This window comes from Triturus cristatus, chromosome 3_2 (genome assembly GCF_964204655.1).
Source record: "Triturus cristatus chromosome 3_2, aTriCri1.1, whole genome shotgun sequence".
Classification (NCBI taxonomy): domain Eukaryota; kingdom Metazoa; phylum Chordata; class Amphibia; order Caudata; family Salamandridae; genus Triturus; species Triturus cristatus.
Window position 1 is genome coordinate 732,520,005 of NC_140584.1, and position 12,571 is coordinate 732,532,575.

At 44.1% G+C, this 12,571-nt stretch overlaps 1 protein-coding gene across 4 annotated transcripts in view; it reads right to left on the reverse strand.

The window, feature by feature from the left end:
* MYO1B (myosin IB) overlaps positions 1–12,571 on the reverse strand; it is a 715,692-nt gene that overhangs the window by 250,604 nt on the left and 452,517 nt on the right. For all 4 annotated transcript variants that reach the window (XM_085648784.1, XM_085648782.1, XM_085648783.1 and 1 more), the window contains exon 17: positions 10,340–10,566. In XM_085648784.1, coding sequence (XP_085504910.1) covers positions 10,340–10,566 — 227 coding nt within the window. The remainder of the gene's footprint in view (positions 1–10,339; positions 10,567–12,571) is intronic.

The window sequence follows — 12,571 nt, forward strand, 5'->3', positions numbered from 1 at the left end:
TTGTAGTTGGAGTTTGCAGGACACCATGGCAATCTCTGTGCCCTTTTCTATTTTTTTTCAAGCAAGGATGCTCCATGTCAAACAAGAGGTTGAGGAGATTCAGTGAGATTTAAGGCTTGAAACCAGGCATGTCACCGGAGGGCAACACTGGTGTTAAAGACCGTGGCGGATGGACCCACTATGTACCCTCTGACTATTCCCTCCCCACTGTTTCTATATGCCTTTGGAATGTGGTTTACAAGTTTCTACATCTCCTCCCACTGGGACATGCCGTACCAGGAAAGGATTGGGTATGCGCGCCTATGTATGGCTGCCCTTACCGCTGACCTCTTCCCCATAACAAATATTCTTGCTCTCCTTTTTAAGCAGCAGCATTTCAGCCATAGCTTGGGACACCCTCTTGTGGGCAGTGTGAACCATCAGGAAGTCAGGAGGGATCTGGCTCTTGATGTAGAGAGTCACTTGTTGAGGGTTTATCTTTTTCTTAAGCCTAGGTGTTACTACCCTCTCTTTTACTGCCTACATGAAGTTTCTGGAGCAGATTTGAGCATGCCTTTAAGCATGGGTAAGAAGCTGACTAGCTGCGTGCATGCCCACTTTATAGGGTGCAGTGGTCCTTATGGAAGTCCAGGGTATATTCTGGTAGAAAAGCCCTAACTGGGTATTGATCGAATACAGAATCACCTAGGGGGTCCAACATTATAGTCTTCTTCAGTGGTTCCTGGGTGTAAGGGCTGGTCATCTTGATCTGCGAGATAGGATAGGATAGGATAGGATAGGGATTTATAAAGTGCACTAAAACCCGAGGGTGCAAAGGCACTGAGAGGACGGGAAGAGGAGAGGAGAATGAGAGGCTGCTGACTAAACTGAGAAAAGCCAGGTCTTCAGTAGTTTTTTTTAACACCTGAAGGGATTCCACCTGGGAGATCGAGGAGGGTAGCGTATTCCAAAGTTTGGCCACCGCCACTGAGAAGGAGCAGCCGCCCCATCTGACTTTGCGAACTCTAGGGATGATCAGTTTTCTCTCGGATGAAGATCTCAAAGTCCTCCCAGGCGTGTGCCATTTAAGGAAAATGCTACTTACCAGTATGCATCTGTTCTTGGCACGTAGAGCAGCAGAGATTCACACTCTGTGCATAGATCGCCATCTGGTGTTGGGCTCGTATGCTTGCACCTTGTTGTTGTCTTGGAAGAAGTATTTTGTAGTCACTAGATAGGGGACTCCTCCCTTGGATGATAGGATGGAGTCGATGCCCATGCGCACTAAGATTGTTTTTCGCCATGAAGTGAAATGATGGAGCTTGTCAAAAACAGAAAAATGTCTATGAGAATGTATCTAAGTAAGATAATACTGGAACAGATACAGGTTCCGGGGAGGTGGGTGGGCATGTGAATCTCTGCAACTCTACATGCCAAGAACAGATGCATACTGGTAAGTAGCATTTTCCGTTTGAGGCATATCAGCTGCAGAATTCACACTGTGCATAGATTCTACAGCAGTGTCTCCCCTAGCGGTGGTCACCTGTATCGGTTGCAGTGGTTTGAAAAAGTGTCTTAAGAACAGCTTAGCCTACAGAAACTTGTTGCTTTGCGTGCACAATAGTGTTTGGTGAAGGTGTGTGTCATAGACCATGTTGCTGCCTTACAAATGTCTTCCAGGGGAATGTTCACTAAGAATGCCATGGAAGCCCCACCTTTGCGTGTTGAATGCGCTCTAGGGAGAATTGGTAAGGTACGTTTTGTTTTCTGATAGCATATTTAAATACATTTTACTATCCACCTGGCATGGAAATAGGATTGCCTTTATGAGGTGGAGAGAAAGCTACAAACAGTTGCTTTGTATTCCTAAAGGCTTTAGTCCTGTCTATGTAGTAAAGTAAAGCTCTTTTGACGTCGAGCGTGTGAAGAGCTCTTTCTGCTACTGAATCAGGGTTTTGAAAAAATACTGGTAACTCTACTGATTGATTAAGGTGGAAAGCAGTGATTACTTTGGGAAGGAATTTTGGATTTGTCCTAAGAACCACCTTGTTACGATGTATTTGTAAGAATGGTTCTTGTATGGTTAAAGCCTAGATCTCCCTTACTCTTCTGAAAGATGTGAGTGTGACAAGGAAAGCACTTTCCATGTAAGGAATTGTAATTCGCATTTGTGCACATGAGTCTTGTGAGAAAAATGTTTAGGTTCCACACTGGAGAGGGTGGCAATCTGGGTGGAATGATCCTTTTTAAGGCCTTCCATAAAGGCTTTGATAGCGGGTATCCTAAACAATGACAAATGTTGTCTGTTTTGTAGGTAGGCGGCAAGGGCAGCCAGATGTAATGTTATTGATGAGTATGCCAGATTGCATCTTTGTAGATGTAGCAAATAGCAGATAATGTTCTGAATTGAAGCATCTAATGGGTCAAGTTAGTTATTATTGCAGTAAATGATGAATCTTTTCCATTTCGCTGCATAGCAAGCTCTAGTAGTGGGGCGTGTGGCTTCCTTAATAATGTTCATACAGTCCCATGGGAGGTTAAGGTAACCGAACTCTAGGATTTCAGGAGCTAGATCGCTAGATTCAGTTGCGCTGGATCTGGGTGCCTTATCCCTCTATGGTTCTGCGTTAGCAGCTTTGGGGTGAGACGTAATTTTTGGTGTGGAACTACAGAGAGTTTGAGTAGTGTTGTGAACCATGGTTGCCGTGCCCATGTTGGAGCAACTAGGATCATCTTGAGAGACTGTTTGAGCTTGCGTACTACCATTGGAATGAGCGGGAGTGGCGGACAAGCGTACGCAAATCTGCCTGACCAATTCATCCATATCGCATTGCCCTTGGAGAACGGGTGCGGGAACCTGGCGGCAAAGGTTGGGCATTTTGCGTGTGCATGTGTGGCGAACAGATCTATGTCTGGTTGGCCCCACATCTGGAAGATGGGTTGAAGAACTTGCGGATGAAGTTCCTATTCGTGTATGTGTTGAGTCTGGCGACTTAACAGATCCGCTATCTTATTATTAACTCCTGGAAGATGTCCTGCCAGAAGATATATATTTTGTGGAATGGCCCATCTCCATATACTTTGCGCTAGGTGAGACAGCGGCAAAGAATGTGTCCCTCCTTGTTTCTGTATGTAATAACTTGCTGTCATATGGTCTGTGCGGACTAGGACAGCTTTGTTGAGGAGATGTGTTTGGAACGACTAACGCTAGAAATATTGCCAATAATTTTAGATAATTGATGTGAAGAGTTTTTGTTGAGTGGTCCACCTGCCTTGAATTGTGTGGTTTAGGAGAAGCGGGGTCCCCAGCCGGTGAGTGATGCGTCTGCTGTCAGCACTATCTGTGGAACTGGCTCTAGGAAAGGCCCCCCTCTGGAAAGGTTTTGTGTGTTCCACCACTGCAGAGAGCGATATGTGCGGCTGCCCACAAATACCAGATCTGTAAGTTGACCTTGAGCCTGGTTCCACTGACATGCTAAGCATTCCTGTAAAGGGCGCATCTGAAGTCTTGTGTGAGGTACAATGACAATGCAAGAGGCCATCATTCCTATGAGCTGCATAAACACTCGTGCTGGGTGAGTGTGTTGGGGCTGAAACTTGGAAATGAGGGTTTGCATATTGGCTATCCTTGCTGGATTGGGGTATGCTAGAGCTTTGGAAGTGTCTATTGTGGCTCCTAGATACTGATGTATGTAGGAGGGCTGAAGTTGTGACTTGGTGTAGTTTACTGTGAACCCCAAATTGTGTAGCAGTTGAATGGTTTGATAAGTGTGGTGAACACACTGGTTGTATGACTTGGCTTTTATCAGCCAGTCGTCGAGTTATGGAAATACATGGATATGTTGTCTTCGCAAGTGTTCTGCTACTACTGCAAGGCACTTTGTGAACACCCTGGGTGCTGTGGTCACCCCAAATGGGAAGACTTTGAACTGATAGTGTTGGCCGTCCACTGTGAACCTAAGGTATTTCCTGTGAGCAGGGTGTATGGTAATATGGAAGTAAGCGTCCTTGAGATCTAGTGTGGCAAGGAAGTCACCTTGTTGAAGCAGTGGAAGAACCTGTTGAAGAGTGATCATGTGAAAATGATCTGACTGTATTTAGAGATTGAGAGGTCTGAGGTCCAGTATTGGCCTTAGGGTACCGCCTTTTTTGGGAATTAAGAAATATAGAGAGTAAACTCCTGTCCCTTGAGGTTGTATGGGGACTGGTTCTATTGCATGCTTTTGAAGCAGCAAAAGAACTTCCTGTTTGAGTAGTGTTAGATGTTCCGTGGACATTGGACGCTGCTTGGGTGGTATGTTGGGTGGAGTTGCTGTACGTTCCAGGCAGTAACCATACTGGATAATCTGTCTTACCCACTTGTCTGTAGTGATGGAATTCCAAACAGGTAGGAACTGTTAGAGTTTCCCTCCGACCTGAGTGGAGGGAAGTCACTGCTCATTAGTGGGAGAGGCAAGAGTGTTGTTACCTCGGCCTCTTCCTTTGTTGTTATTTTCCCTGTACCCATCTCTAAAATATCCCTTGTTGGTGGATGTTTGTGTGGTGTTTTTGCAGGAGGAAGAAGCAGTGCCTGCACTGATGTTTTTGGATGCGCCTCTATAGAAGGAGCGTCAAAAGGAACCTCGTGTGGATGAAGACTGTAATGCTCCCATGGATTTAGCAGTCTCCGTGTCCTTTTTCTTTTTTTCTAAAGCTGTATCCACAGCTAGGCCAAAAAGTTGTTCCTTATTGAACGGCTGATTGAGGATAGTTGTTTGTACCTCCTGTTTGAAGCCAGAAATGCGCAACCAGGCATGTCTCCTTAGTAACACACTAGTGTTAATGGACCTAGATGCGGTGTCTGCTGCATCGAGGGCACACTTGATTGATGCATTAGTTATTAATTTGCCCTCTTGAATCAAATCATTGGCCTTGGCCTTATATTGATCAGGCAAATGCTGCAATAGGGTTTCCAGCTGGTCGTAATGAGCCCTATCATACCTGGCAAGTAATGCCTGCACATTGGCTATCCTCCAGTGATTATCTGATTGGGCAGCAACTCGTTTGCCCGAAGCATCTAATAATTTGGACTCTTTGTCCGGAGGTGGAGCATCACTAGAGAATCTAAAGGAAGTTGACCCTTGATATAGGTGGCATCATTGGGAGCGGGTTTATATTTTTTGTCAATTCTGGGATTGAGAATTCTAGCTCTTACAGGGTCTTTGAATATGTCTGGGGCGTATTTAATGATGCCTTTTAACATTTGTAACGTTTGTACAGTCTTTTGGGCAAAGGTGTCTATTAGAAAGTCCTCCTCTGTGGGGTCCAAATGCATTTCAACACCATGGTACTGGGCAGCTCTGTCAATAAGCTGACTAAAACCAAAATTGTCATCTGGGGGAGATGGTTTTGTTGGGTATGCCTCGGGAGAGATGGTTTTGTTGGGTATGCCTCGGGATTAGGAAGGTCTGGAGGATCTCCTGGGTCATGATAACCAACCCAATCGTCCTGTGGTACGTCTGTCATCAGGGTCAGTGAAAGGGTCATTGTTCCCTCCCCTACCCCCTAAATCATCATCCTGTGGTGGTGGTGAGTATGGTGGAGGTATGGGAGAATTTGGAGGAGAGAAAGGCTTAGAAGGAAGAACAGGAGAAGAGGGTCGTAAAGGTGAAGTGGCACAGTCTCTTTTCTTTACAGGCACCTTAGGGATGTGTGGGGTGTCCAATTTCCTCTTCTTGTGTGGAACATTGACCACATGTCCTGTTTTGGGTTCCACTGGAAGAGTTTTTTGTTTTGGATTGATGGGATCCGGTCGACAAAGTTCTTCCTCTTCAGTAGTCGCTTTCGGCTTCGATTTTTTTGGGTCCGAGCGGGGTTTAGATTTCTGCTCTGGAGCCTTCGAAGGGTTTTTTGGATCCTTCGGCTTCGATGTCTAGGCTGAAATCTTTTTGGGTTCTGAATGTTTTGGTTTCGGATCCGAGGCTTTTTCCTTCGGCGCCAAGGTGCTTGGTGTCGATGGCTTTCTGGGGTCTGTGGGAGTAGGATGCCGATGGTGTCTGCGGGGCGCTGATATGCGGCTTGGTCGGTCCCGAGCTGCCGGAAGGCTTCTCCTTTGTCTTCGGAGCCAGGCCCGGGGGCGGGGTTTCTGAAGCTTTCTTTCGGTCGCGACTGGGGCCTGCAGGCGAAGTCTTGACCGGAGCCTTCTTTTTTTCAGGTGGGATTGGGGTAGGGGCAATTGTACTCACTCGTTGACCAGGAGTGATGTGGTCGTCTGAGTCGGAGTCGGAGTTCCAGATCCTCCGAATCCTCCTACGGGACATCGGGCCTTCGTTAAAGATGTCCTCCGGCACCGGAGCTGCTCGTTGCGCCATAACGTGTCTTCGGGCCCTGCGATCACGGATAGTCTTTTTGGATCGAAAGGAGGAGCAGGCCTGGCAATTATTCTTCTCGTGCTCGGGCGAGATACAGAGGTTGCAGACCTTGTGTTGGTCGCTGTGTGGGAATTTAGCTCCACACTGGGGCCATTTTTTTAATGGAGTCATTTCCATTAGCCGTAGGCCCGAATGGCGTCGATGGGCCCAGCGGCCCGCGTCGACGACTGGAATCAGGTATTTGAGGAGCGCGTCGAAGAGCACGCAAACGAAAAACAATACAGTCTACTTTTTGATGGTTTGCACATAGAAAAGGTTTGGATAACACAGTACCGAACCGCAGAAGTTACATCCGAACCCAATCTGAGTGTGGAGTCGATGCCCATGCGCATTACCGTCCAAGGGAGGAGTCACCTATCTAGTGACTACAAAAGACTTCTTCCAAGACAACAACAAGGTGCAAGCATCTGAGCCCAACACCAGATGGCGATCTATGCCCAGAGTGTGAATTCTGCAGCTCATATGCCTCGAACACATGGTTTTCATCTGCTGCGAACCTATATTAAGCAGGGCCTTGTGAACCATACACAAGGTTTTGAAAAATATTTGCTTCCTAATAGGGAGCCAGTGCAGGGTGCAAAGCCCCTCATTTGCTGAATGCCTTTTCAGGATATTGAGGACCAGCCTAGCAGCCGCATTTTGTATGGCCTGAAGCCTGTTGAAGGAGGCCGTATTAGTATTCAGATACAAGGCATTACAGTAGTCAAGCGGGGAGGTAACCAGTGCAATGACTGTGGGCTGGTGGAGTGCTGATGGAATATATGGGAGCACCTTTCTGAGAGTCTTCATATGAACTGGCTAAATCTGAAAGGTGCATGGGGACTCATCAGGTTTCTCTGGTAGAGGAGGTGGTGTGCATGAGCATGGTGGTGGGGGTGGAACATATGGAAGAAAGCTTGTGCCCTCTGTAACTGGATTTCTTAAGTGCTGGCTCTGAAGGGGTCTCTAAATAGGGTTCTTCTTCAAATCCCAAGTCTTCTCTTGAGAGGAAGTGTCTCTGATGGTTCCTGCGGTTTCAACAAGAGGTAGTTTCAACAAGAGCTGCTGGGTGACGGGAGAATAAATACTTCTGCCTGACATCAAGCTCCTTCTGGAGTTGCTACAGTCTCAGTGCCTCCAATTCATCAGATCCAGCTGTCGACTGAGCTTTTGACATCAACGGGATCTTTAGCATTGACCGGATTTTCAGCAGAAAGGATTAGCACAAGTGTGGACAGATACAGATCATTAATAGGTCGTGCAAGGGTTAATAGACTGTGAAATAGAAGTGCACAGGCTCGATAGATAGCAGCAGCATAAGATGACAAACCATGGACAGGAAGCCTGCATTGTGGATTAACAGGGTAACAAACGAATAACCAGGGAGACATTGATATGAAATAGGCCATAACCATGCAATAGTGACACATGAGATCGGAAGCGCACGTAGTAGGACTCAAGCACAGAATATTAGGTGCAGTCAAAAGGGTTCACACAAATGGAAGCTGGCACCAAAGAGGACTGTAGGATAAAGACCCATTAATGCAGACACAAGTGACCCAAACTCAGGGGATGAGAAAAGAGACATGTGGAAAAGTATGCAAAGATGAAAGTATGACAGAGAAACATCTACATTGTAAATGATGTTTCAGAGATAGGTAGACTCACACTGACAGAAAAACACCAAATTTCGCTAACAGACAAAACCATACGACAACAAACCATTTCCCAACACATCGATGTGGTACAAATAACAATACCACATCATATGCCACATAACGCGACAGCATACCAGACTATACAACTCACCATGCTGCATCTTAACTACCACCTGTATCCCACCAAATCATAAAACTAGCAAACATATACTACTACACAACACCAGAACAATGCCTAACCCCCCCACAAAACTCTTAGTGTCCACAAATTTTAACACAAACAATTACCACTACGCTTAACTGATTCTGTGCCATGTAAAATAGCAGTATTCCACATAATACGCACCCCAAGCACCATCAATTGTACTACTACTCATAGTGCCACACTACATCACACTGTAGCGCAAAAGACAGCAACACAGCATACTGAATCAAGACACCACACAAAACTGAATAAATTAAACACAAATCATGACAACACATCACATTTGTCTAGGGAACACTAACCCATACCACCACATCACTCCATCTAACACCATACAAATTTACATCATGCCACACCTCACCCATGCTACCATACAACATGAAAAGCCAACTCAATACCACATCACACCAGGCAAGACCAAATCATGCTAAATAATTATTTTACATTACACAGAAACATTAATTCTGGCAAATAGAAAGAAAAATACCACTACATTGATCATTTACTTATTTAGAATGCTAAACGTGTGGGGGTATTCTCTTGGTCTCTTTTTCTTGACATATCAGCATCTTAGCATCCATTTTTCTGTGTGCTACGAGGCCAGAATAAACCTCCGTAGTCAGAAGTATCTAGCAAGCTTGGTGTGAGAATGGCAGGGAATAAGAAGGTTTCAGGAAATGATTTTAGGAAATTGCCATAGCACATGGTGCCTGTGGCTGGTAAGTGTAAATCATCATTGGTCCTGCTGAAAAACGATGGCTAGGATCATCAAATGCCAGACTGTGAAGTAGAGAAGTGCACTCAATTTCTGCACCACATCGAATCGGTGCAAGCCTATGGAATCAGAAGAAACTGCAACAACAAAGCCAAAGGACACTGCTAATCTCTGCATGTTCACTTGGATTAGTATCAAGTCGCAAAATCAGTCACTCCATGAATAATTTTCATGATATAACCCAAAGTCAGAAATTAGCAGTCAGAAGAACAGGGAATGATATGCAGAATGTGAGGCCGAACATATCACTAGACACATTGAAACACCTTCCATCAATTGAAACTGAAATTAATGCTAGACCAATATTTCCAAATATACTCTGGGTCACACAGCAAAATATAAACATATTGTGCAAAAACAGACTAAAGCCAAGGATGTGGAATGCAAGTCTTAATCTCTGATAGTAGCACCCTCCTGTTTTGGTTAAAACAAATCCAAAAATGTTTTCACAAGTAATTATGCAGTTATCTTTTTGTTATCACTGTGTGCAACGGATATCTGTCATGTGCTCACAAACTGCCTGTTTGTATGATAAGTGCATATAGTCAAGTAGTATATTTAGTATATTCGGGTCTACCATTCAGGAATTTCACTGATACAATAGACTGTCTGTGATGGAGACCAGTCCGCTTGCGCTTGTATGTGTTCATGAATAGGTCAATTGATGAGGGGTGACAAATTCAAGTTTTTGTTCATACAATGGTGTAAATTAAGATACTTATTTTCATGAAAAGCTCCAGTCAACAATCACAAAGACTAAGCCTGATAATTGCGGATGCATTTATATAATGTAAGATGTGTCTAGCATGTTTTAGTCTCCAAACAGAGGAAGGGAAAGCTAGACTAGGGGTTTTCAGAAAGGTCACATTTAAAAACAAACATATGCCTCCATTCAATGCTGTAAATATGTGGTGTCTCCTCAGGCAGGACAACAAATACAATAACACCATGGATAATCTGCCAAACAGACATGTTCCTGTCAGAGGGAGGGAGACTAGAGTTAATGATGTTTAGATATTTAGGAGTAAAGGGTTAGCAGCTTTTGAGGCCAGTTGTTGAAACCACAAAGGAGGAAGGGTGGGCAGACCCAAAGTACTGATGTGATAGGGCGTTTAAAATGAATACAAATCTACAGTTTGGTTTTGGTCCTAACATTACTTTCTTTCATCAAAGGAAGAGAATGTTCCTCCTGCGGATAATGAGGAAAACAGTTCAACCTTAGAAGGGGTTACAGGACTAGGATTTAAAAAGAAGACTTGAATTTCTACCAGAGTACACATTTAAATTGCAGAGCGGATACTGAAGTGGTAGACCTTATGAAACATGTACATACCTTATGTAATTGGGGTTCTTTGTCTGCAGGTTTTTCATTAAAATTGACACAGAAGCCTTGAACTGTGATCCTGCGGTGGGTGGTCTCTTAAGGTTGATCTTGGCTGGATTTCCATCCGGGAACATTGCTTTGATGAGAGAATTGTTGGATTTCCACATAGCCTGAGAGAGGTCACGGTACAGCAGGTCATTGTTTTTGTCAACAAATCCTTCCACCTGGTACATCACCTACAAAAGATAAAAAGCAAGAAATGTAGAATTCAGTATAAGCCAACACCTGATGTCATATGTTACAGATATTAAAATGAGTGCAATCACCATCACGTGGTGTTTACAAGAAACAAAGTTCTAAAATAATTTCCATGGGAAGTGATATCAATTTTTATGTTCTGCCACATCATTCAAAGAGACCCATAATGTTAATTCTAGAATCCTCACTGTCGAAGCTGTGCAAGATATCCAACTGGTACATATCTAGCCTCAACTTTTGAAGAGCTAGGGTCCTTCATTGTATTGGATAGTTCTCACTAAAAGATTCTGTTTGCCCAACAGAAAAATGGCACATTGCAGCTGTTAAGCCATGGAGGCACCCTAATTCGCTTTGTAAGAAGACTCCTCACATTTAAGAGTAACAAATGGCCCAGAAAAGTTCTCATCAGTGGAGAGCGCAACTGATGGAAAAATGTGCACTGATAACTACTTTCAAATGCGTTTCTTTTATTATTTCAGAGAGGTAACACACACGGGATCACCACAGTCCTTTTAATCATAACTTCAAACGGATTTGAAGTTAAAAGTACTAAATAGAACTAATGTTACTGAAGACCCCTCCATACACTTAAAAACAATGTTTCAGCCATGTTATAGTAATCTGGTGAAGCCTCGAGGAGGCAACCTAATGCAACAGCCTTATTTCACTTTACAGAAATGCTTCAATGACAATTCATTTGAAGACGGCCTCAACCTGTGCTTCCTTGGAACTAGCACTCCACTCTGAATGATCTCCCTGAACAGCCAAGGGATACTGTGTCCTTTTTACCCTGCCAGACTTCCATTTCAAATTCACAGTGATTCAATCACTGCCTCTAGATGCATTGGACTTCCTGCAGGAGAGGAGATGGTCTAGAACCAAATTCATCCATTTCACTCTGGGCCCACACTTGAGCATGCCTTCCCATTCGCACACAATGGAGGTCAAGAGTGGATTCCTAGAAAGAGAGTAATCTCCGCAGTGTAACTCAAAGCTGCCTGCAAGAGGGGACAAGTGGCAAGCTAACAAGACAAGTTGAGGACAGTACAGCACATAACCAGGTACTTGCAGAACAAGGGCACTTCTCTGCCCGGGTCTAATTACAACCCCCGATCCGTATAGTGCAAAAAAAAAAAAAAAAAAAAAATAAAAATAAGATTAGTATTGCTGTGCTTCCCCATGAACAAAGACGTTTACACATCAACCATCTCCCTGTTAAGCTAGTTCACCCAGTTTTCTAGTTCTGGCCTTCTTCTCAATGCAAGTCTTAGGAATGTGCCAAGCAACCCAGCTTTTCCCTTCCTGCCCCATCCTGCATTATTTTGCTTATTTCCATTCATGGGTTCATGTGTGGAGTTGCGCCTTCCCACAAATCTGTCGAATTGTCATGCACCACTACCAGACTTCCTCAATAAGTAGGGTTACCGCTGAGATTTTCCTACACACAATTTTGTTACTATCTCCAGGTTAACCCGACCTAGCAGGTTCTGCTCATACATTTTAAGTCAGCCTACCTACTTCCACTCTACACACGTTGTTGATTAGACTAGTAAGTAGGTGTTCTGCATGAATTTCCCTGTCCATAAGTGGACCCAATAGTGCCTTTGTTCTTGAAAAATAACAATAAGGCCCTCATAGTCTTTCTAGTATTCTTCTTTTCTAGAATAATCAACTTCAAACTTGAAGTAAGCAAATTTGACAGCATGAACGATGGCCACTTTTCTTCATATTGATTTTTTGGTCTACCTCAGGGCTGTGTTAAAATATGGTCTAGAAATGTTGATATTGCCTCAACTGAAAGTGCTACTCGCTATCACCGCTACCCTGAGCCTTTCTGTACTTTTCTTCTTTGTAGTTGTTTTTATACACTCCTTAACATCCTCCTAAAGTCGCTGTCACCCTTCCTGTCATGCATTTTTCTCTTCTCTTTCTTTTCAGTTTTGCACTTGCAACCTCTATTTTCCCCTTTAGAACAGACAATAG